The 23,792-nt window shown below is 33.4% G+C and overlaps 1 protein-coding gene across 1 annotated transcript in view; it reads left to right on the top strand.

The window, feature by feature from the left end:
* Dach2 (dachshund family transcription factor 2) overlaps window positions 1–23,792 on the top strand; it is a 537,829-nt gene that overhangs the window by 148,865 nt on the left and 365,172 nt on the right. The window contains exon 2 of the mRNA XM_050130221.1: window positions 4,344–4,382. Within this exon, the coding sequence (XP_049986178.1) occupies window positions 4,344–4,382 (39 nt within the window). The remainder of the gene's footprint in view (window positions 1–4,343; window positions 4,383–23,792) is intronic.

The raw sequence follows: 23,792 nt of genomic DNA, 5'->3' as shown, positions 1-23,792 counted from the left end.
CCATTCAGTAGGCTGTCTTTTTGCCTTATTGACAATGTCCTTAGCCTTACACAAGCTTTTCAGTTTCAGGCTGTCCCATTTTTTAATTGTCAGTTTCAGTGTCTCTGCTACTGATATTATATTCAGGAAGTATTCTCCCATATCAAGGCATTCAAGGCTAGTTACCACTTTCTTTTCTATCATGTTCAGTGTAACTGGATTTATGTTGAGGTCTTTGATCAAAACTGGGCTTAAATTTGGTGCAGGGTGATAGGAGTCTACTTTTATTATTCTACATCCTGAACTCCAATTATGCCAGCACCATTTGCTGAAGATGCTTTTTTCCTATTGTATAATCTTGGCTTCTTTGTCAAAAATCAGGTGTTCATAGGTGTGTGAATTTATGTAGGCGAAGACCACTTGTTCATTTCCTGATTGCCCAGACCCAAAATAATCACAAAGAAACTGTATTATTGCAACACTTCTTGGCCTATTAGCTCACATTTCTTATTGGCTAGCTCTTATATATACATTAACCCATTTCTATTAATCTGTGTATTGCCACGTGGTTGTTTCTAGTGGTAAGGTTCCGTTTGGCATAGGGTGTTTTTCTCCTGTGGAGGCTTCATGACTTCTCACTGATTCCATTTATTTTCTCCTTCTCTATCTGCTTGGAACTCCCGTGTTGCCCTACTCTGTGCTGCAATAGGCCCAGAGCAGCTTCTTTATTAATCAATGATATTCACAGCATACAGAGGGGAATCCTGCATAAAATTTATATTGGGTTCTTCTATTTGATTCCATTGATTCGCCTGTCTGTTTTTGTACCATTACCAAGTTGTTTTCATTACTATAGCTCTACAACAGAACTTGAAGTCAGGGATGGTGATGCCTCCAGAAGTTCCTTTATTGTACTGTCTTGTTTCAGCTATCCTAAGTTTTTTTGTTTTTCCATATGAAGTTGAGTATTGTTCTTTCAAGGTCTGTGAACAATTGACCTAGCCATCTACTCTAATCAGATTGATGACTACCCTAACTGCCATCACAGAGCCTTTATCCAGTAACCAGTGGAAGCAGATGCAGAGATCCATAGGCAACCACTATGCCAGGCTCCAGGAGTACTCCTGAAGAAAGGAAGGGGGGGATGTATGAGCTGTGTGTGTGTGTCAGTGAATGTGTGTATGTGTGTCAAGGTCATGATGGAGGAACCCACAGAGACAGCTAGCCTGAACTCATGGGAGCACATGGACTCTGGACCAACAGTTAGTCAGCTTGCATGGAACTGACCTAATCCCTTTGCAGGTGTATAACAGTTGTTTAGCTTGTTCTCTTTGTAGGGCTTCTAAAACTGAGAGCAGGAACTGTCCTCAGAGCTTCGTTGGATTTTGGGAACCTGTTTTCATGATGGATTACTTTGCCCAGACTTTATTCAGGGGGACCTGCTCGGTTCTACCTCAACTTCATGTGCCATGCTTTCTATGTTCAATCCCATGGGAGGCCTGTCCCTTTCTGAATGAAGATAGAGGAAGAATGAGTGGATAGGGAGGGGGGTAGATGTAAGTTGGGAGAGATAATGGGATTAAAGGAGGGAGAGGAAACTCTGGGCAGCATGTAAAATAAAGGAAAATTGTTAATGATAAAAAAGGAATCTGCAATGAATTATTTGATATCACAATAGGAGAAAATTAATGTGAAGCATAAAGGCACATGTGTATTTTCCTAACACTTGAGTATAATCATAGAGATCAAAAGTTATGCTGCATAGCATAATCCTGCTTAAAAATAAAAGGGAACAAATTCAGAAGCATAGAAACTAAGTTTTATATATAGTTAAAAGTAATATTTTATAAGTCAAAATTCAGATTATATAAATCAAATATTATTTACAATGATAAAAATAATAAAAAGAAACCTTTTGCACTTGTGAGTTCTATATGTATTGATTCAATTAACAATGGGTTAAAATATTTGGGAAAACTTCTATATCCATATTAATCATGTACAACTTTTCCATTATTGTTTCTTATATAAAATAACACAGCATCTCTTTAGGTGGCATTTTTGTATTATGTATTTTAAGTTACCCAGATATGGTTTAATATACACCAGAGGATTCTTATGTATATTATATTCAAGGGTTTCTTGAGACAGGGTTTTCTCTGTAGCTTTGGAGCCTGTTCTGGAACTAGCTCTTGTATACAAGGCTGGCCTTGAATTATAGAGATCTGCCTGTCTCTGCCTCCCAAGTGCTGGGATTAAAGGCCCACACCACCACTGCCTGGCACAAATGCAATTTTTAAGGGACTGGAGCATTTCCAGATTTTGATTTTTGTATATTCTAAAATGAGTCCTTTGTAACTACTGAAGCATGGTTAGATATATGATTTAACTTGTAGACCTTACATACTTAGCACTGTAACTAGTCTTAGACTTTACTATAAAATATATATTTTTTATTGAACAAATGAAGAAATTTCAAATATTGAAAGAAAAATCCCAATTNNATTTGGTTTTTCGAGACAAGGTTTCTCTGTAGCTTTGGTGCCGATCCCGGAACTAGCTCTTGTAGACCAGGCTGGCCTCGAACTCACAGAGATCTGCCTGCCTGCCTCTGCCTCCCGAGTGCTGGGATTAAAGCGTGCGCCACCACTGCCCGGCTTTATATATATTTAGTAGCTAGAAATACCACAGTTTTTATAGAAGTAAGTAATTTCATAATCTTGCCATAAACCCTCCATGATAGGAAACTTAGTTTTGTACACAAAAGAGCAAAGGATCATTGAATATATGGAGAAAAGTCTCATGAGCCACGTTTTTGAGGTGACTTCTGCTGTGATCACAGCCTTATCAGTTTCCAAAGTTCCAGGCTAGGGACGTGAGGATTAGAAATATTAGGTAGGAGGAACAGAGATAAGAAAGAAACACAGAGACATAGGACAGTATTGGGAGGGCAGCTCAATGTCTCCTCCATAATGAGTTCTGAGTTCACCCATGTTTAATTGTTTACACATTTTTACACCTTAATACAAAAAGGGGGAAGAAAGCAAAAGACTGCTTTAACATGATACAAGAACAACCAGAACAGTTACCTGCTCCAGTACTTGAGACATCAAGCCATTAATTCCTGAGAAATGTATTTGGTGCTTGGGACAATGAAAACACCCTAGACTAAGTATTCTGAAGGCAGACACTCCCTAAATCAAACCTTCTATTTCTCTTTCAAAAGGAGAAGTATACTTGAATTCTCTTAGCTTTGGTTAGGGTGAAGTGGATCTACCTCTATGGGCCATTTTAATGTCCAAAACATCAAGTAACCACATCCTAGGTCAGGATATCTTGTTTTGTAGCAACTCCTGACGTTAACAGCTTTGAAAGAGGAAAACTAACCTCAACCTCTCTGAGAGATCAGCTTGCCTTGGTGGGAAGAATAAGGGGGAGGATTGTGGGTGGGCAGAGCTGGTCTGTCAAAGGGACAGAATACCCAAGTGACAGGGAATGTCAACAAAATGATAACGTACCTCAAAGACTTATTTAGCTATCAGTTTAGTTTTTCTTATATATTCAAGGTTTGGGAAACAGTAGGGATTAATATGCAACTGGAAGCAAAGTTTGCTTTCTTAGTGAAACTTAGTATATAAGTTTTATTGATTTCTGCATGTTTAGTTTCATCTGTATGAATGTGTATATGAGTATGTATGTACGCATGCACATATGTGTGTGTTTGTGTGTGCATGAATGCCACCCTTGTGTGTATGAGGTAAAGAGTTCAGTCTTGCTCCAGAAATAAGTATATAGATAGTGATACTATCAATGGCTCCATGTTTAGGAAATAGTAAAATCTTGATTTTGGCTTACTTTCATTTTCTTGTTGGCCATATAAAAATAAGAAAAAGTATAAGCCCACCCCAAAAAACGTTGGAATACCCAATGGGATGGGAAGGAAAGCTCTTTAGAGAAAGAGAAAAGACATATTGCTGAATCTCTTTGGGGGAATTTTTATGACCTGGAGCCATTTTCTTTAGTAAAAATCTGTAACTTTATTCCCTTGCTTTCAAACAGAGGAAAGCCCTAAATCATGTGACATTTCATATTATTTATATTCTATGTTAATTAGACCAGGAATGCAATAACATTATCTATATATGTAAAGTATTATCTATTAGCAGCTCTGGTTTACTACCTTCTTTGTGCTCTTCCCGTCTAGTGTTTCATTGTATGTCACCTGTCAACATTTTATGTGCAATTTAAGATTCTTTTTCATGTAATATAATAGCTTTGAATAATTGGAAGCTATCTAACTAAGACTCTCAATTAACCAGTTTTATTTATTTATTTTTTTTTTTTTTGCTACACTCTCCTTTTAGAAGGAAGAGGCAAATGACAAGAAAACAAGCTGTTAACAGGTATTTATTTATTTATTTATTTTAAAAAGTCAACTCCCTGGGAATGTCCTGGAGCCTTTACAGATTCAGCCCAATTTCTATAACCTTGTTCTCTATGTTATACTTGCTAATATAGGAAAGGGAAACTATTTAAAAAATGTAACATCAAACCCTCGATTTTGATTAATCTTTAGTGATAAGAGAAAAAAGAAATCTGAATGGCTAATTAGAGCTGATCTATTCATATGAAGTGTCATGTTAATTGGGGTTTCTATGGTGATCATTTGTACTTATTAATTGGGACTGGATCATGGGATCACACAGAAGAGTGATAGCTTGCAGACAAAGTAAGCAAATCCCTTCCTGGTACTGAAAATGAGAAATTAGAGAAAAGGTACAAGTTCCTGGAGATTGAGTGAGAGTCAGTGACATAAAAACTTGTGTCACTTGTGTAAAATAATTGGAAAATAATTGAAATGTCTATCTAGTTTTTGGCTGTGGAATTCTTAGGAAGGTACATTCACTTTTACAGGGCAGTACAGGTTTTTATGTGTTCTCCAGCAATAGTAGTAAATAACCCGAATTGTTCTATTAGGCATGGGACTACGTTTGCATGCTTAGTAGTCCTCAAGTACTTGAAATACTTTCCCTTCTGAGAATAAATTTAATTTCAAAGAAGACATATCTGAAATTTCCTAAAACTGTTATGAAAATTTCACCTAAGTTGAAATCATCTCTCACATGCTATCCTGAATCTCATCTGTTCTACATTCTTAATGTAGAAGAGAGTAATAATGACAAAGGAAGGCAGCCCGTGATCCTAAAGTGTGTTTTGATATTGCCTGGCAGTGATGTTCCATCTTTATTTCCATGTGCTCTGCTCAAGTGAAACATCTTTTTTCTGATGATATTTTTTCCTCCTTCCATGTTGGCTCCATGTTTTCAATTTGTATTCTGTAAGAGAAACATAGAACATTGAGGGAGATGCAGACCACACTGTATGATGTACCCCACATTTTGAATATGGAAAATGGAAATTTCTTTGTTTATGTTTCTAGTATTTAGAGCTTTTTGACGGTAAAAATTAACCTTACATATAATGCACACAAAATAATACCCAAATGACCTGAAGCAGTGAATGTGCCTCCCTAATTGCCAAACTTTCTATTCGACTATGATATCATTGCAAAACAGACTAGTATCATGTAAATATTGAAAATGAATAATTTCAACTGAACAAAATGTAGTGAGTTTTACAATTAGATTTGGTTCTCGAAGGTACTTACTGTATATGACTGGGATTTAACTTAATCACTTTCATTTTTATTTTCTCAGTAAAAAAAGCATGCAAATTATGCCAATCTCTCTTAATTTAATTAATGATATTTTATACCTATACCAACTCATTTCTGGGTTAATGAATTTTTTTGCATATTTGTGATAAAATTTTACATTTACTTAACTATGAGAAAAATCATGAAATGTTTTTTGAAAGTGTAATGTGTGAGTCAGTCACATAAAGTACAGAGAAACCAAGGGGGGTCATAAACCACAAGGCTTTTGGAGGCAGGTCTAGAAAAGGGAAAAACCATAACCATTGGAGAATAATGAGGTCTAGGGGAACTAGAAAATACACAGTTCTACCAATGGTGGTGGATACTAGTCTCTTCAGCATTCCACCAGGTAGTACTACATATAGGCTTTCATTGTTAAGGCTTTACTTCTTAAGAGATGATAGGTATCTATACTTTTATTTGAAAATTTCCTACTATTCAAAGCTGCTAACAAGTTGAATAAAAAAGAGAAAACAATATAGGATGTTACCCCATGGGTTTTGCCAACTGTTCTCTAAGCATAAGTCTTTGATTACTCCATTTACCAAAAGAAATCATAGTTATATACATACCTCAAACTCTTGATAATGGAAAATTGATGTAAAATAAATATGTAAGTGAAGAGTTTGTCATATTTTGGTACTCAGAATGGTAGTTATGCAATGAAATTTTCACTACATGAAAATAGCCAATATAGTTTTCCTTCAAGTGGTTTGTAAATTAAAATAAAGTTACAACTTTCTTACGTTCATGTTAGTCAATAAATTGTACTATGTAGTAGTTCAATATCTACATGAGAATATTTAAGCTTTTGTTACATCACCTAACATAATTAAGGCTTTTATTTGAAACCCATTTGTTTTTCTTTAATGGAAAGACAGGCAAAAGAAGAACATATGCTGTTTCATTGAAAATTGGCTTGCCTTTAAATAAATGCCCAATTCCATCTAGAAAAGTAGCTTTATTTTACAAATGGTAAAATTAAGAAATGAAAGAAATTCATGTAATTAACACAACAAAACTCTTCATTTGAACTCTTGCTTGGCATTGAAAAAGAAAAACAACAATCTGTCCTCTGAGATTTTATTTAAAGGGAACTGACTGCTCTGAGGCTTTGCTTGTTTGTCTGTCCTGCCCTAGACCTCAACACATGATGATCCCACTGTGCGCTGGTGCTTTCAGCATCTGTCTACTTCTTTCATTACTTGTCATCCAAACTCATATTTGTTTTAAAAGGAAACAATTAACTACCAATCGCTCTAGAAAAAAAAAAAAAACAAATCAAAAGAAAAAAACGAAGGACAAAATCCTCAAATTAGCCCACTGGTATATCTACTTTTCCAGCACTTATTGTGTACATCCAACATCCCCAATCAAGATAGTAAATTAACATTTTCACTTCTCATGAGAATTTTACAAAGCAGAAAGAGGAAGGGTAGAATAGACAATTTAAAGTCAGAAATGCACAGTATAATCTCATTTGTTGATTAAGTAAGTGAAGATAAAATACAGTCACATATGAAAGAGAAGAAATTATTGGATGTTATGGTCAACATATAGGAGAATATACAACTAATTATTGATTATCTAAATTTGTATCAAGCATCACACCAATGGACTACACATAACATGCTGCATGTTAAGAATTAAATATATTTAAATAAACCATTAGTTAACTAAATAAAACTGTAAGCTAATGTTTGAACACCTTTAATATAAACAAGACGATTCATAACAAATGTTTGGAAAGTAATTCATTCTTCTTCTGTGAGTTCATTAGTTCATCCTATCAGTTCTGGAAGTAGGTAATACTATAATTATTATTTTCCAGTGATAATACTGAAGCACAGAGAATGGTATATAACATATATAGTCATGTTATGACCTATAGAATATGGTATCTCTATTCAGAAGTCAGTTTTTGTGATATTACTTTAATTTTGTAAAGTTAAGAAGCATAATTTTAACACAGTTCATTCAAATAGGACAGGAAAATGAGAAATACTAATTGAGAGCCAGATTTTTGAAAAATTCATATTTGTTAAGCATTAATAACATAATGATAAATCTTTTTTTCTATTCTTCATCGGAGTCAAAACTCTTTTAGAGTTTATATGTGTCACTACTTTGAATTTTAAAATAATATTGATATTTAAGCATATACAATATTCTGTGGATGGTGGAAAAAATATGAGCTAAAATATGAGTGTTCTTAGGGCCAAGGCAGTGGTATTGTACCATCTTGAGTCTATCTTCAGGTTTTCCTTCTGTGAAACATTATATTATAAGAGCTTAAATAAAATGACATGCTAACTATCATTTGGTATGACTCTGCTTTCTTGCATGTTTTCAGCTGTTGAAAAGATTACTCAAATATGTTTGAATCTGACAATGATTTTAAGAGAACACATGTAGAATGCTCAGTAAATTAATTCAGTATTTCTGTATACATAGATAAGCTAGTAATTACATTTTGCATTCTGGGAAGACTTGATTAGAACAATCTGCATCCTTACCCTGAGAATTAGTGCAGAACTATCAAGGCTTCCTAAATTCAGTGTGCTAGGAAAAAAAAAAAAAACATCCATTTGAAAATTATTTTATATGGTAAGAGGCTGAACTAGCAAAAAAGAAAGAGTTAAAATTGATTTTATTTAAACTCCCAGAATTGGAAATGTAGGACAAAGTGCATATGATTCTCAATGACCTCATTGTCCAAACGTGACAAGAATCTCAGAGAATCCTCTTGAGTGTTTTTACTCACTTTGGCTTCTTTGTCATCTGACTGAATGACTCAGATTTAAGAACTTTCACACTGTTTTTACTAATCAGTACCCTGTGTTTTCAGTTAAATTCTTTTCTGAAAAGCACTATTTTCTTTGTTATATCACTTGAACTAATTTAATAAAAAGAACTTTTGCCAGATGAATCCAGACTATTTTTTCTCAGGTCTTCCCTATACTATTCATGGTGACTTATGCATATTATCCAACTTTTAAAATAAGCAGTAGATCAATTAAATCATGACATTTCAAAACTGTGAAGTGAGATTCAAAGCCATACGTCAGACACTATTCAATATTTCATTCATTTAAAAGTTTTTTAACTAGGTTGTAGTAGAGACTATTAAGAAAAATAAACATTCATTTAAAATATAATGGTTACTCATATTTGTTATAATAAACAGAAAATCTAGATTTCATTGTGTTGTATTTGAGATATTGATGATTTTATTTACAAAACCAACTGCAATCATCATATGGCATTCACATTTGTAAGTCTAAAAAACTTTGACAAACATTTATTCTCTTCTTTACCACAAAACTTCAAAATCAAAGACACTTCTGTCTCTAACAGTGACTTAAAAAATACCTACTTTGCTACATATAGCATTGAGAAAATGATACTTTAATATTAGCATTCTAAACCTTTTTTACTAGTATTAAAAACCCAGTCTGAACCTTCAGGAAGTCATTTACAAGTTGCTTCCTTGGGATTACCTACATTCTTGTCCACTTTGACCTTGTAATTTTGCTCACAGTTGGAAATGTAATGCAGAATGACTCAGATAATGTTGTTTACACAGACTTTAAGTGGAGTGACATTATAGTCAAGCAAGTGTCACCTCACCTAAAGTGAAAGAAGACTTAATTACCATAATCCTGTGAATACTAAAATTTCTTTGCCATGTGTAGCATAATAATGTAGTGTTCTGTGTGGTACAGTTAACAATGCAAAGGGAAAAGGCGCATTAGGTCTCGGACTATGTGTCTTTAAAAGTGAAGAGAATTGAAATTGTAGAAAAAAAGAATAGAATTTTGAAGTAGGATTCTTGTCGGAATGTTCAGGTGAAATTTTTCTTTTGTTCAAACCCCGAAGAGTTGCCTAGTGACGTGAAAATGAAAAGACTGCTAAAATATCCATAAATCTAGACACCAGTGAGTAGAGTGACAGACCATGAATTTCCTGGAGGGTGCAGGGTAGCGTTAACTAAATGACTAAGACAGGATAAAGAGGAAAGGCTGATAACCACCTATTATTGTGCAATGGGAAACATAGCATTAATTTACAAAGAGAGTGGTGACATTTTCTAAAATTGTATAGCCCTATTCTTAAAAGTTTGTCAGTGTAACTAATTAGTTGCTAAAGTGGAGTTGATTCTAAGACTAAGTATGAAAGCATTTGGAAAGGCAGGACATTGTCCATAAATTGGTATGGTGTGTAATACATCTTGATGAATGGTGCGGAATAGTGTTAAGAAATGGGACTATTATGCCAAAATAGCCGTTCATTGGTTTGTAGTCCTTGAAGGAATTACGTTCCATGGCAACGTGGCCTAAAGTCCTGCAGATAAACATGAAGTGCCTCAAGGACATGTCTTGTTTTCTGTCTTTGTTAACACAGAGTTTTCAACACAAGGAATTCACCATGAATCTTTTCCAGTGCTTTTGAACTATAATGCTGTTACTATAGATTGTTACTTGGGATTAATTGTTTTTAAGTCATTCAATTGTTTGGAAGAAGGAAAGTATAAAATGAACCAGCAGTAAAATGAAAAAGATTTAAAGATCTTTAGAAAGCTGATAGGTTAAAAATGTGTATTTTAATCAATAGAGTCATGTTACTGATCTGCTATTGATAATTCACAAATCAAAATACTAGATAATCTGATATGTACCATGTTTCAGTTTTTTTTAAATGCGGAACTATAAATACAACAATAATATTGAATCATGTTAATATCAACCTTGTTTTACAATTGGGGAAACTTAAGCCTTTGAATGTATTAATATAAAAATGGCTGTTATATTTAAATACATAAGTAAAATTATTTTTTATTTTCATTTAGATATCTTCATTTCATTTGCAATTTGATTTTCGTTATCTAGCTTTCGCTAACCAGCATTTTACTGTAAAACAGTTGGCCAATAGGTCTGAATTCTCGTGTTGCTTTAAAAACAATTTAACTTAAATTACAATGTTCATTTTAAGTTCACACTCAGTTATATATTGATTTATATAACATGCTAAGTATTAAAAAATTACATTTTTGGAATTTTTTATCATGAGACACTTGTCAATAAAACATCTGGTGTGTGCAAAATATTGTTGCAGCAGCTATGGTGGTGCTCAGTTATAAAGCCAATACTCGAGATGCTGAGATAGGAGGATTGCAACTAGTTCTAGTCTCGCATGCTTTACATAGTGAGTATCAGGCCCTCTTGGGCAATATGGTAAGACGCTGTCATAAAAGAAAAAGTGGTATATGAAGGAATTTAGGAAATTTTATTAAAATATTCCACTTAGATATTCTTTATAACTTTAAATTTTTATTATTACTAAAAGTAAATAGTTTCTTCATTTGTGCTTGTTCAATTTTTATCTCTTCAAAAACATTTTTTTCATGTGATATTGGGTACTAAATTAAAGAACAATTAATAGGGGCAAAATACTTGTTAATAAAGTGAGCTTCTCAGAATAATGTATGTGTGTGTGTTTAGGTGTATGCCTTTGTGTCTGTATAAACATGGCTTCATGCATGCTAACCATAAGCTTTACCATGGAGCTATAATTCCAGCTTGTTTCGTTGAAATCCAATTTTGTCATAAATTTATAGAAAGCTTTCAAGGATTTTACTGAGTCTTTCCATCCTATTGCTAATATGTTAGAAATAATTAATCAATTTATGATGCTATTGTTTTTTTGTATTTATTTATTTATTTTTATTAAAAATTTCCACCTCCTTCCCTCCTCCCATGTCCCTCCCCCTCCCTCCTCCCCCTCCCTCTCCAGTCCAAAGAGCAATCAGGGTTCCCTGTCCTGTGGGAAGTCCAAGGTCCTCACCCTCCATCCAGGTCTAGGAAGGTGAACATCCAAACAGACTAGGCTCCAACAAAGCCAGTGCATGCAGTAGAATCAAAATTCAGTGCTATTGTCCTTGGCTTCTCAGTCAGCCCTCATTGTCAGCCACATTCAGAGAGTCTGGTTTGATCACATGCTCCATCAATCCCAGTCCAGCTGGCCTTGGTGAGCTCCCAGTAGATCAGCCCCACTGTCTCCCCAGTAGCACAGACAATAAGAGCAACAATGAAATGAATAAATAGGCCTAAATCTGAGAAGCTTCTGTAAAGCAAAAGACACTGTCATTAAGACAAAAAGGCAACCTACTGACTGGGAGAAGATCTTTACCAATCCTGCAGCAGACAAAGTTCTGATCTCCAAAATATATAAAGAACTCAAGAAACTAGACTCTAAAATGCTAATTAACCCAATTAAAAAATGGGGCACTGAACTGAACAGAGAATTCTCAACAGAGGAAGTTCAAATGGCCAAAAGACACTTAAGGTCATGCTCAACCTCCTTAGTGATCAGGGAAATGCAAACCAAAACAACTTTATGATGCTTTTGTTACATTTCTACTTTATTCAAACTCCCTCAGTATTTCCCTAGTACCCATATTCTAAGATGTAAGAGACCATATTACATTTAGTTGACATGTTTCCTTATATGTCTTTTGATTGCAATTAATTTTCCCCTATTTTTGATGACCTTGACAGTTCTGTACACTTCTGGTAAGCTACTCTTGTATATCCCAGATCATGGACTTTCTGATGTGTTACTTTCTTTTTACAGACAGGGTTTCTCCTGTGTAACCCTGACTGCCCTGTAACTTGCTTTTCTACACCAGATAGGCCTTGAACTCACAGAGATTTACCTGTCTCTGCCTCCTGGAGTGCTGACATTAAAGGTGTTTGCCACCAAACCCAGCCACTTTTCTTTTAATTGATTTGGGATTATATGCTTTACAAAGGGAAATCAAAGAGATAAAATGCAATTTTTAGTATTGTCATAGAACTCCTGAGATTGACTTTGATGCCCTGGCTCAGTAAATGCTCATGACGAAGTTTCTTGTTTAATTCTTAAACTAGGATGTTTAGAATAGTCTGTTTCTTCAAAATATCGTTTGACAAATTTTGATCTTCTCAATCCCGAGTAAATATAGAAGGTGGTTAAGAAAGAAGGTAATTGAAATGATGTCAATTCCATATCCCTCATTGTATCCAGAAACCACATAGACTTTTAAAGGCACACATGTGGTCTTCATAGGTTTCAAACTGCACTGTGTAGTAATCTGCCACACACGTACTGTTTGCAACTTGCTCCCCTAAACTGACTCCAATAAACTACATTGCTAATTATTTACTACTCATCATAGATTCATTGCTGTTCTCCTCCATGGAAGATTCTGGGGGTCAGATGCATTTGGAAAATAGGAAATTGGTACAAAAAAATACATGTTTCTACTGAAGTTTTTCTGTAAATAAATAATTTGTTTTATGGATTTAAAAGAGACAATTTTATGTACTCTTTCAGTTACTTTCAAATAAATAACAGGAACTGCAGGAAGCTAATATTCAAAGAATATTTTTATAAATACTTTTTATAGTGATAATAGTCATGAATTTCTAGTTATTAAACTTGTGTTCAATCCTTTGCTATGCTATGAACTGGTCCTATTACCACAGACAAGACACTCAACACCTATAAGTCTCTACTCCATAGATCTAATATTAACTATAGGGACCTAATATTAACTCTTTGGGGTTTTTGTGAAGAGCCAAACCAGTGACTGCAAAAGTTTTTGAAAATCCTTTGGAAATGTTCAGTGATAATTTTATAACCATGGTGAATGGGGTGGCCATGTCTTTATTTTACTAGTCAGTGCATTTGTAAATTTTGTCTATATTTGAGGTGCTAATATTAATTATTAATAAATGCTTATTGGCAAATTGAACATATTATTCTGTTATTTCATATTTCTCCCCAAGTATTGTACAGTAGTTTATGGTAATTTTTAACTTACTTTTAAAATTGTTTATCCACTTGTCAAAAGGGAGGAGGAAACACAGTGCCAAACCGGCTGTATTATATACAAAAAGTACCCTGACTCTTTCATTCTAGCTTTTGTTTTGCTGGGCTTGTGCGCCTACTCAATGGCTGACTGCCTTCTGATTAGTTTTCAATTGCTTTAAGCTGACCAGATTTTCCTTTGAAATAAGTGCACTGGAGCTTTCACCTCGCCACTGTGGTGATGTAAAAGCCCTGCTGCAGAGTCGCTGAGCTAGTGCTGCAAGAAGAGGCGCACCTGTGCATGCAGGCTGTCAGAAGGCCCACAGAGTCCTGGTGTGCTGAGGCTGCAGCTGCTAGGCTGAGAAGCATTTTGTCCCTCCTTCTTCTGTAACCACAAGAGACCCACGAAAGGATCTCTACTTTCTTTTGATGTATAATTTGCATTGATTAACAGTGGTTAAAGAGGGGTCCCTTTTGTAGTACTGAAGACTAACTGAATCTTCCAGAGGAGTGGCATGGCAGACCCTGTTATGCAAAGTATTTTGATGAGAAGCATAGTGTGATCTCACATCTTCCATATTGTCTAGATTGCCATTCAGTGATGTATTTAGTAAGTACTGCCAAAAGCAAATGGTATTAGGTTCAAGCTTCTCTTTTTTAGAAAATCAACTGGAGCACGTTTACTATATTTGAATTTGATGTGTTTACAGCCTTCCTAGCAATGCTAGGTGAATATCTGAAATCTAGGAGGAACCCATCCAGCTTTGGAAATTGCAAAAACAACTAAGACAACTCCGAGCTTTCGAGTTTGTGGGACAATGGGCAAGATCAGTTTCAGGGTTTTATTCTTAACGTGAAAACCATCATGATGCTTAATTTTGTCTATCTGGTAATTCATGAACACTAAATATCAGAGAGAATGTCTGAGTTAAACAAAACTTAGTGTGGAATAAAGATGCCCTGGTATTTCAAACGAGAGTTAATCAGAAATTCTCTAATGGTAGTTTAATAATTAATAGTGTTCTTATTTACACTAAGAAATAGTAAGAAACTTTCTTGCCCTTTCCATGTCTTACTCAAAAGTGAACTATAATAAACTTTAATAATTGTAAAAAATACGTAGTGGGCAGGGAAGGGAGGAAGGCTTAATAGGTTATGTGTATTATGACAGTCTACAGGGTAGGTTTATTATTTTTTCCTTGAAAAAACTACTTTCTTTCAAAACCTAGATTGCCAATTTATAAGTATATATGTGATTTTACTGTATTCCTTCTACTTTTGTTCAAATATACAGGATTATTATTTAATTGATATGGATAGATGCTGTAACAAGACTCATGTAGTCTTGGGGAAATGTAGCTATTTTTCTATGGCGAATATAATCAATTTCTTTTAAATGAGCAATACATTGAGCTTTAAACAAACTTTACAACTTTAATCTGCAAATTACATTTAAGACTCTTGGCATAAGTCTACTGAGTTTCATGAAGTTTAGCAAATAAATTCTAGCACTGCAAAATGATTAGTGAAATTACGTTGAAACTGTTGCAAACAAATAAAGTCATTCTGTGCCAAACTGCAAATGTGAGAGGATATTTTAAATGATAAATTAAGCATGAACTGCTTTAATCTGTAAGCTGAACATGTTAGCAAACGCCTTGCGTTTGTAATTAGTATTTATGGCCACAGGAGAGAGCCTCTATTAAAAAGAGTGACAGGAAATTGATCAGTTTAGGTTACCATAGCAACCAAAATAGTTCCATTGCTTGTGTTGGGTTTAGTCTATCACATTATATATCCATGCTTAGAAATATTTTTATTAACTGCAAAAATAAACTAGTCAATAATGCAGAAGGGGTTAGTTTACTGAAATGCCTGACAAAGTGCAGATGAACACTTGGCTACTTGATAACAAGCTTAAGTGTTCAGTGGTTGTCATGACATTTTTTTTACAAAGCAAATGATGTCTCCCAAAAAACTCTTAAAACTAGATGAAAATGCAGATCTCTTTATGACAGTATGTGGCTGTCACATTAATAATGAGAGACAATAATTGATGATTTATGAGATGATACCATGGCAACAAAGTCTTTCATCATTGGCACCCCTTGGTTACTTTTTTTTATCAGTTGCTTGTGAGTGCCTCTGAAATGTTTCCACCATGACATACAAGAAGATCTGGTCAGATCTGAATCCGTTAGATCTAATTGAAAACAAGGCAGAGGTGTTGACAATCTCAGAATCAACAAAGTGAAAAACCGTTTTATTAAAAATTCTCTGATAGCTGAAAATGGATAGGCTTGACTCTGCTTCTTAACCTTTGAAGCAAATCTTATTGCTTTTCATAAATCTGGAGTGTAAGCTGTTAGCCTTTTAAAGGTATATTATCTGGTAATAACCTTTCCTAATAGATGGAAGGAGAAGAGACTTACTTTCAATTCAAATTAAACTATTTTTTTAAATTTGACTTCAATATTTTTTATTAATCTGGGTTAAATGTATAATTGAATACTTTAGAATGACTTTAGCATGTTCAGTAGGCCAAGAAATAACATGTTTCTTTTTCCTAGAGGTGATTATGCATCAGTGTTAATCTCCAATAGTCTGTTGCAGATTGCTTATAATATTGTAAAATTATCAACTTTCTTTATTGTTTGATGACAGTTCATAAGAATGAAATCTTTGATATACTAATATCTAGGAAGAGCCCTGAATTATTTAGCCAATGATGGGACTGAAAGAAAATATTAGCTAAGATTTTAAGGCCCTTTCCAGTGAAATATGGGAATAATTAATAGAGTTGTAGATAACGAATATAATACACCAAGGTTGTCAAATTTAAAGCCAAGAATATAATGGAAACATATACATCAAAATTAATCCATGTTTATGCATATTTTTCATAAAATATGTAAAACATTTTCAGACCTTATTTCTTTTGTATGTCAAGGATTTTATAGGAGAAAATTCTGTAATATATATATCCTTCAAGTATAGAAGCCAATGACACAAGACAGGATCTTCTCTTATTATTTTTACTTATATAATTGTTGCAAGGTCAGGAAAGCCTTCTCAGCTTTAGGAGAGCTGACTATATGGAGTTTGTAACTTTTGTTCCTAATTAAAATTTAAGAAAATGGAGTTTACCCATGAACATAATAAATTACTTCAGTTAATATGAAAATAATAAGTTAATTCAGATTCTGAATTTTTCCCTAGATAGGAGAGAAACCACATTAAATTGCAAGTTTCCTGAGGGGAGAATACATGATTTTGTTATTTATGTCATTTACTAATATTATAATCTTTAGTATATACATATAAGCATACATACATACATAGACATACACATAAATTTCTCATTTTGGTGTAGAAGATATTGTTTCTGAAAACCAGTCTTGTATTCATTTTCCTATCCTTTTCTATTGTAGATTTGTATTAGAAAAATTGCTTAGTTGAAGGTTACAAGCATTATACATTTTTATTGAATAATGCTCAAGTTTTAATTCAATCAGTCTGACAACAGTTCTTGGCCCAATCAATATTTTAAATGGTAATGCAGAACATATATAAGATTGTAGAAAAGGTGGTTTTATTTATCAGGAGTTTATGATTAATTGTCAGAGGTACCAAATATAAACATGAATCAACCCAAAATAAATTTAGTGTTTTAAATTAAGAATCATATTTTATTATAGACAATATAAGTCTCAGAGTTAATTCAGTTTATTGTAAGGAGATAATTATTAAAATGTGATTTGTAGTGGATAATGAGTCAGAAGATAGAACTTTGGAATCATGAACACAAGTGAACTTGTAAAATTATAATTGATAGAAAAAATTTGCTCTCGATTTTAATGTGAACCAAGAGAGAGTTATAAATAATTATGGCATATGATTAAGGAAAAATCCAGTTTCCACTGAAGTAGTAGCCATGCAGAACATCAGAAACAACATTTAGAACTGCATTGTAAACTGATTTGCTTTTCTGCTTATGTTCTTAACTAACTGCATTAGTCCCCCTTCACGCTGCTATACATGGTTATCTTTCTTGTTCTTAGAATGAAGTACAAATATTTTAACAAAGATTTCAGGTACTGTGCCAGTGGTTCTCATATGGAGATGATTTTCATTTCCAGTGTATGTTTGGAAATGTTTAGAAACATTTCTTTGTCATACTTGGTTGTGGAGGTGCTACTCATATCTAATGAATGGCAGTCCGGAGTCCTGCAGAACATCCTGTATTCTATGAACACTGCACTCCAAACCCCAAACAAAGAATTTTCAACTTAAGATGTCAGTAATGCTAATATTGGGAAAGGTGATGTGCTATCCTGTGCCACCCAAATCATCCACGTTGTCAAAGGCACCCCAATAACACCTTCTATTTTACTGTTTATTTCTGTCATTGTCATATCTGTAAAATTCCATTTTTCTTTTATGGTCAGGATTTCATAAATGTATTCGATGTATGGGATATACTTCTCTTTGCCTGATCCTCAGAAATGTACTCTTCATCCACAAACTAATGATAACAGTTTTACTCTTAAAATTTCCTAAAATGTTGTTTGAGAACCAATAACTCTTACCTAAGGAAATACATAGCTTGGTTTCGGGCAGTATCATATGCTATGGTAGAAAAACTGAAAAGTGTTTTGGAATTTTGCTTAATGGTTATGGTATTGGAGGAAGAAGTAATTGGAGAGGGCCCAAAGTAGGAATTTTCATAGCGTAAGGTTGGCCACTGATTTGATATAGAGAATGAAAGAAGAGTTAAAGATTATTTCTGCATACTTGGTAGATTGAATTAGCAAAAAAAAAAAAAATGAAATTTGGGAAATAATCTTTATTTTGATTATTTCAATGAGAAACTTTGTTTCATTGACTTACTAATGCTTATCATCAGCTAGAGTTCGGTCTGGATGAACTTGCTAGCTCTGTGACTGTGGACAAATCTTTTATGCCCAGTCTTAGTGAAACACAAAGAAATTATAATTATTTGCCTTTTGAGGTGTTGAAGAATTAAATTATTTAATGAATATCAAACACATATCCAGGTGCTGGGCATATCATTAACTTAAGGCTTACTGCTATTATATTAACAGTTATTATTCCTATTGTGGAACAATGAAGTAACTTTCCTGTTTAGGTCCCCAACTTTTGAAATTATACCTTTCAGCATATGCACCATGTCTTCCATGAAACCTTTTTTGATGAGTCATAGTAATGATGATCACTTACTTTTCCTGAACTCCTACAATGTTTAATATTTATATAGTCCCGATTATTTACAATGCTATTAATACAAATGAATTTGCCTCATAATTTCCATTGTATTGCAGCTTCCTTGAAGGTAGAACAGTGATTGGCTATGTTTATCTGTTAAAGTATAGCCTAAGTAATATAAGCTTATAACAAATGATAATCATTGTGATTGTTACTATTGGAGAATAGTGGACAGAGTTGTGATTGTTGACTCAGAGATTTAATGTGCTCTTTCATTTATATTCAGTATCAATGTTCCTAATATTTATGACAAATATAAATTATAGTTTATGAAATAAAACAGAACGATATTTAAAATTAAGTGTTAAGTAATTTGAATAATTTAAGATATATTTAATTGTAGATAGAAAAGTTTTATTTTTATAAGAAGTCCTTCCTCATGAAAGAAGTATTTTTTTTAAAAAATAGATATTTTCCAGCTGTTAACTGATAGTGAAAGATCATTTTTGTGAACTATGAAAAATATTTGTTTTTAATGCTAAATATTTGAATAAACATGTTAACAGATCTCCTAAAATGTAAAAGAAATATAAAAACATTAAGTGAGCAATATTCATGAATTTAAACAAGTGCATATCCTATCTGATTTTATTTAAGGTTTAACTATTTTATCTTGTAGGTGAGGATCCACCAATCATCAGAATAAATAGAGAAGCAGTTTTACATATGAATTTTTAAAATATAAAAATAGATTACTCCATTTTCTTTTTTAATGTGAAGTATTTTGAAGATCTGGAATTAAAATGGAGAAGCGAATTCAATCGAAAAATTAATAAAGCAAACTTTAGAGCTTGTGTTAGGATGAAACATCTTATTTAAATATAATCACTAGCCACCTGCAATATTGTTGCTTAAATATAGAAACTTGAAGTAGCCAATTTTAGCATGCCAGATTGTAAGTCAGGTAATAATGTAACAGTGAAACAAGCAATTTGTGCCTACATTGAGATACAGCATGATGGAAATGAATTAACATTATAGACTTGAATTCTTGTTTTTAGATAATCTTAGTGGAACCTTAGTACTTTTGTTTATAGGAGAGGATATTGGTTACTTTGTTTATAAAGCAGATAAGGAAGCTAGATGTATAAATACTATGCTGATTCTTTGGTTCAAGTACTATGGGAAGAAGTGACATGTTTTCCTTCCTATCTTAAAGCCAGGGGGAAAAGGCAGATATAAATTTAGTAAATAACACTGATCATTCTCATAGAGTTATTATCTTATAAATGTTTACTTTGGCACAAGTAATAACAATGGTATCATTTAGGAATATGGCAAATGGTTCAAGATGAGAGAATTTGTGTATGTATACTAACTTGATTTTAAATGAAAATTTTAATCATTGTAATAATGTAATGTAGAAATAAAATGGTAAAACTTGAGAATGAGGGCTTGAATAGAAATGGAGGAGATAAAAGATCTGAGAGTTGTTCTTTTTAGGGTTCATCTTTTCTAGATAATATTGTTTGTCCCTGAACCACCACTAGTCTCCTCTATTATATTTTGTTCCTCTAATTGTGGTATAAACTTTTAGATCAAGAGTGTCATTAATTCATTTTTTCCTATATCCAATATTGTCCATATCATTAGTTGTTCAAGTCATAAATGTAAAACAAATATGTGATATAATGAATAAATGGTATAAAGTCAAACAAGTTTCAAAGTACTTTAGGAATTGATATTAAATAGATACATATTCAATATTAATTTAAGGTCCCTCAAAAGTTTAACTTTATGTATCCTTCTAGAATACTCTAGAGATATTGATTAATTTCTGGTACTAAAAATGTGACTAGAAAATTTAGACAGCTATCTATTGAATAGAGATATTTTGTCAAGTTAACCGTAAAAGATTAATAATACCTACCTTATTTGTATAGCTGTTACACAGTCCATCAACTTTTCCAGGTTACATATATTTAGTATATAAGACAACTGCTGACGATCATTTATTAATGATTAAACATTTGGAATACTGCATGGATATTGTGGCAGCACACAATGATATACAAAAGGAACATAGAAAATGTAGGAACAGAGTAAAACTGCTATTTTTCAAAGTTGACCTAGTTCTTTTTTCAAACTGACAGATTCTACCATCTGTCCAAACAATAAGAGCATCAAATAACAACAGCACCTAAGCAGAAGCAACTGATACTACCTCTAAAGCAAACATGTCAACAGTATGTAGGATAAAGCATTGCTCTAGAGGCATTCTTAGAACATGGTCATTATTTAACTCCTGACTGAAAAACAATGCTGACAGAATGTGTTGAACAGATATGATGTATGAACAGTGTCCATTCAGTGGGCTGATAACCTATAGCTTGACATTCTTATCTATAATTTTTGACAGAGACGTCTTTTTGTTAGTTAGTTTATTCACTTGCTCCTTTGATAGCAAAAGATAACCTTTCTACTATGTAATGCAGCAATATGTCACTAAGTGAAAGATTTGGGGACATATTGATGAAGTACTGATTTTACTAAGGAATAATCCTTCACACATGGGTTCGTATTCAGTAGCTGTTTCTCAGAATGGGATGATGTAATTTGCATATCAACAGCAGACAATAAACTGTTTTGTCACATCATTAAAGTGCTTATGCCAAATAATCATGACAGCTTCTTTTTAAAAATTAATGCTTTGCTCAATAATGTTGCACAGGTTTTTCAAATTAAACATTGTTGCATAATAAATTAATATTTCGATCTTGTGCATTGTAATTGGAAAATAGCATCTGTTACTGTTTGGAACCCACCACTTGCTTTTCTAATAGTTTCCCTTTTCTTCTGAATGCAGCAGGAATTTCACAGGCCTCCACAAAAACACGGAGAGTAAATCAGTCCTTTTTCAGTAAGTCTGGGAATTTGACAAAAACTAATATTTTAGTGACAACTTTTCAAACAATTGGCTATAACCTGGTAAACTGCCTTCTATCACCATGATCTTGGTGGCCCATGATAGATTAATTCCCAGTGTCAATTTGAAGTTCTTATCTCAGATCGTGAACTAAATGTTTTGGCGCTAGTAAGCCAATCCTGATTATACTTGTACCATTCCCTTTTCTTTCCCAAGGGAAAATCTCTTTTTCATTTCCCCTAAAGAACACCCCCACTCTCCTAACTTCCACAATATCCTTGTTCTTTTCGGTTCTGGGGATCTTTAGTTAATGGTCCGACCCATCTTTCTGCCAAACTTTCTGCATCTGTCCATCCATATTAATCATGCAGTTTGTTGTCAAAGTTGTGAGAATGGTTTCGTGAGCTATCTGGCGTTTGAAAACTGTTTCAAGTGGTAGTCAACGGGATCATTTTCTTGTTTAGATTTATTGCCAATATGCCCTCAGCACCTGTGTCTTATAACCTAGAATAGCAGTCATGGAAAATAAAAAACCTGGGACTTAAAAACAGATTAGATCTCTTGAATTCCCAGAGCTGGGACATTATCGTTCTTTTAATCAGTGCAGGACTCCCTTTTGGAGCAATGATTAGATATAGTTGGTAAAGGCTGTCTACTTTCCTTATGGTAACCTTTGCCGTGTGTGCATTAGTCATGGGAAAGCAGATCTCTAACAGAAGATAAGCTCTGTAATTTACTTTCTTTTGCTTCATTTAATTTTCCTTGATATTCTTCCTATAAGGAAAAGATAAATAAGCTTTCCATTTATATTCTATATCATCTCAATTTTAAGCAGTGCAAGGTCATCATCATGACTTCAATTTTTAATACGTATTATCATCTTCAATAGAGGTCTAGATTGGTGGAAGTTTTTCTGGCACTCTTTCCTTATTCTCTCTTTTTCCCCTGTTCTAGTATTGATATTTAATTTTGGATCTTTGTAGAATATTTTAAACATATTTCCTTAAATATTCAAATAACAATTGGAACATGTAATCTGAGTACTTGTTACAGACCTCCCTATGAAAAAAATGTGCTTTGTGGATATTTAGTATTTTCTGGCCAGAGGGATATTACAGTATCTTCTCTAATCAAAGAGATGTGTTAGGAATGCTACATTTAGTAGTACATACATACATACATGTGTGTGTGTGTGTGTGTGTGTGTGTGTGAGTGCGTGTTTAATAGCAATTAGTGAAGAGAGACCGTGAATTAGAAAGAGAGTAGAGAGTAAAGAGGGGTATATGGAAGGGTTTGGAGGTAATTAAGGGAAGGAAGAAAAGTTGTAATTAGAATCTCAAAAATAAAATTCAAAAATAACAAAGAATGATAAGAGAGGTAACTGTAAGTTTATGCAAAGGACCTTTTGCATACTAAGTGCGTGTAAAGGACATTTTTGTAGGAATTTAGCTAAATTTCATCTATCTTAGTCACCCAATTTGGTTTTTTAAAATAAAGCCATGCAAAGGTTTTGATTTTCTGTCTATCTGTTGTGTCAGTGTGTCTATCTATCTATCTATCTATCTATCTATCTATCTATCTATCTATCTATCTATCTATCTATCTATCATCTATCTATCTATCATCTGCCTGTCTATCTATCTATCCATCTATCTATCTATCATCTATCTGTCTATTTATCTATCTATCTATCATCTGTCTGTCTGTCTATCTATCTATCTATCTATCTATCTATCTATCTATCTAATATATCTATGTACATGTATGCATACATCTATTATAAATGAATATTTTATTTAAGTTAAGCCTGGATGCCTTCAAATCATATTTATTGACTAAATTTAGAGAGACATGTTTTCATCTGTTAAGTAGGAGTGAGCATTATGAAGACTATTTTCTCACTGTCAGCCATTCTGTCTCAAAATGGAAATTCCTGGAAGGGTAACTGTAGAGGGAAATTATGAAGAATGGAAATTATGTAGGATGACGTAGGTTGTTTTTATAGGCAATTTCCTGTTTCTTGAATCGTGGACAGGTTATCATAAACAGCACAAATGGTTACTAGCTTCAGTAGGTAGAATGTCTATGAGAATG

Source organism: Alexandromys fortis, unplaced genomic scaffold, assembly GCF_014885135.2.
Source record: "Alexandromys fortis isolate MF-2015 unplaced genomic scaffold, M_Fortis_MF-2015_v1.1 scaffold_230, whole genome shotgun sequence".
Taxonomy (NCBI): Eukaryota; Metazoa; Chordata; class Mammalia; order Rodentia; family Cricetidae; genus Alexandromys; species Alexandromys fortis.
The sequence above is the reverse complement of the archived record's forward strand: the minus strand, read 5'-3'. Positions and strand labels throughout refer to the sequence as shown.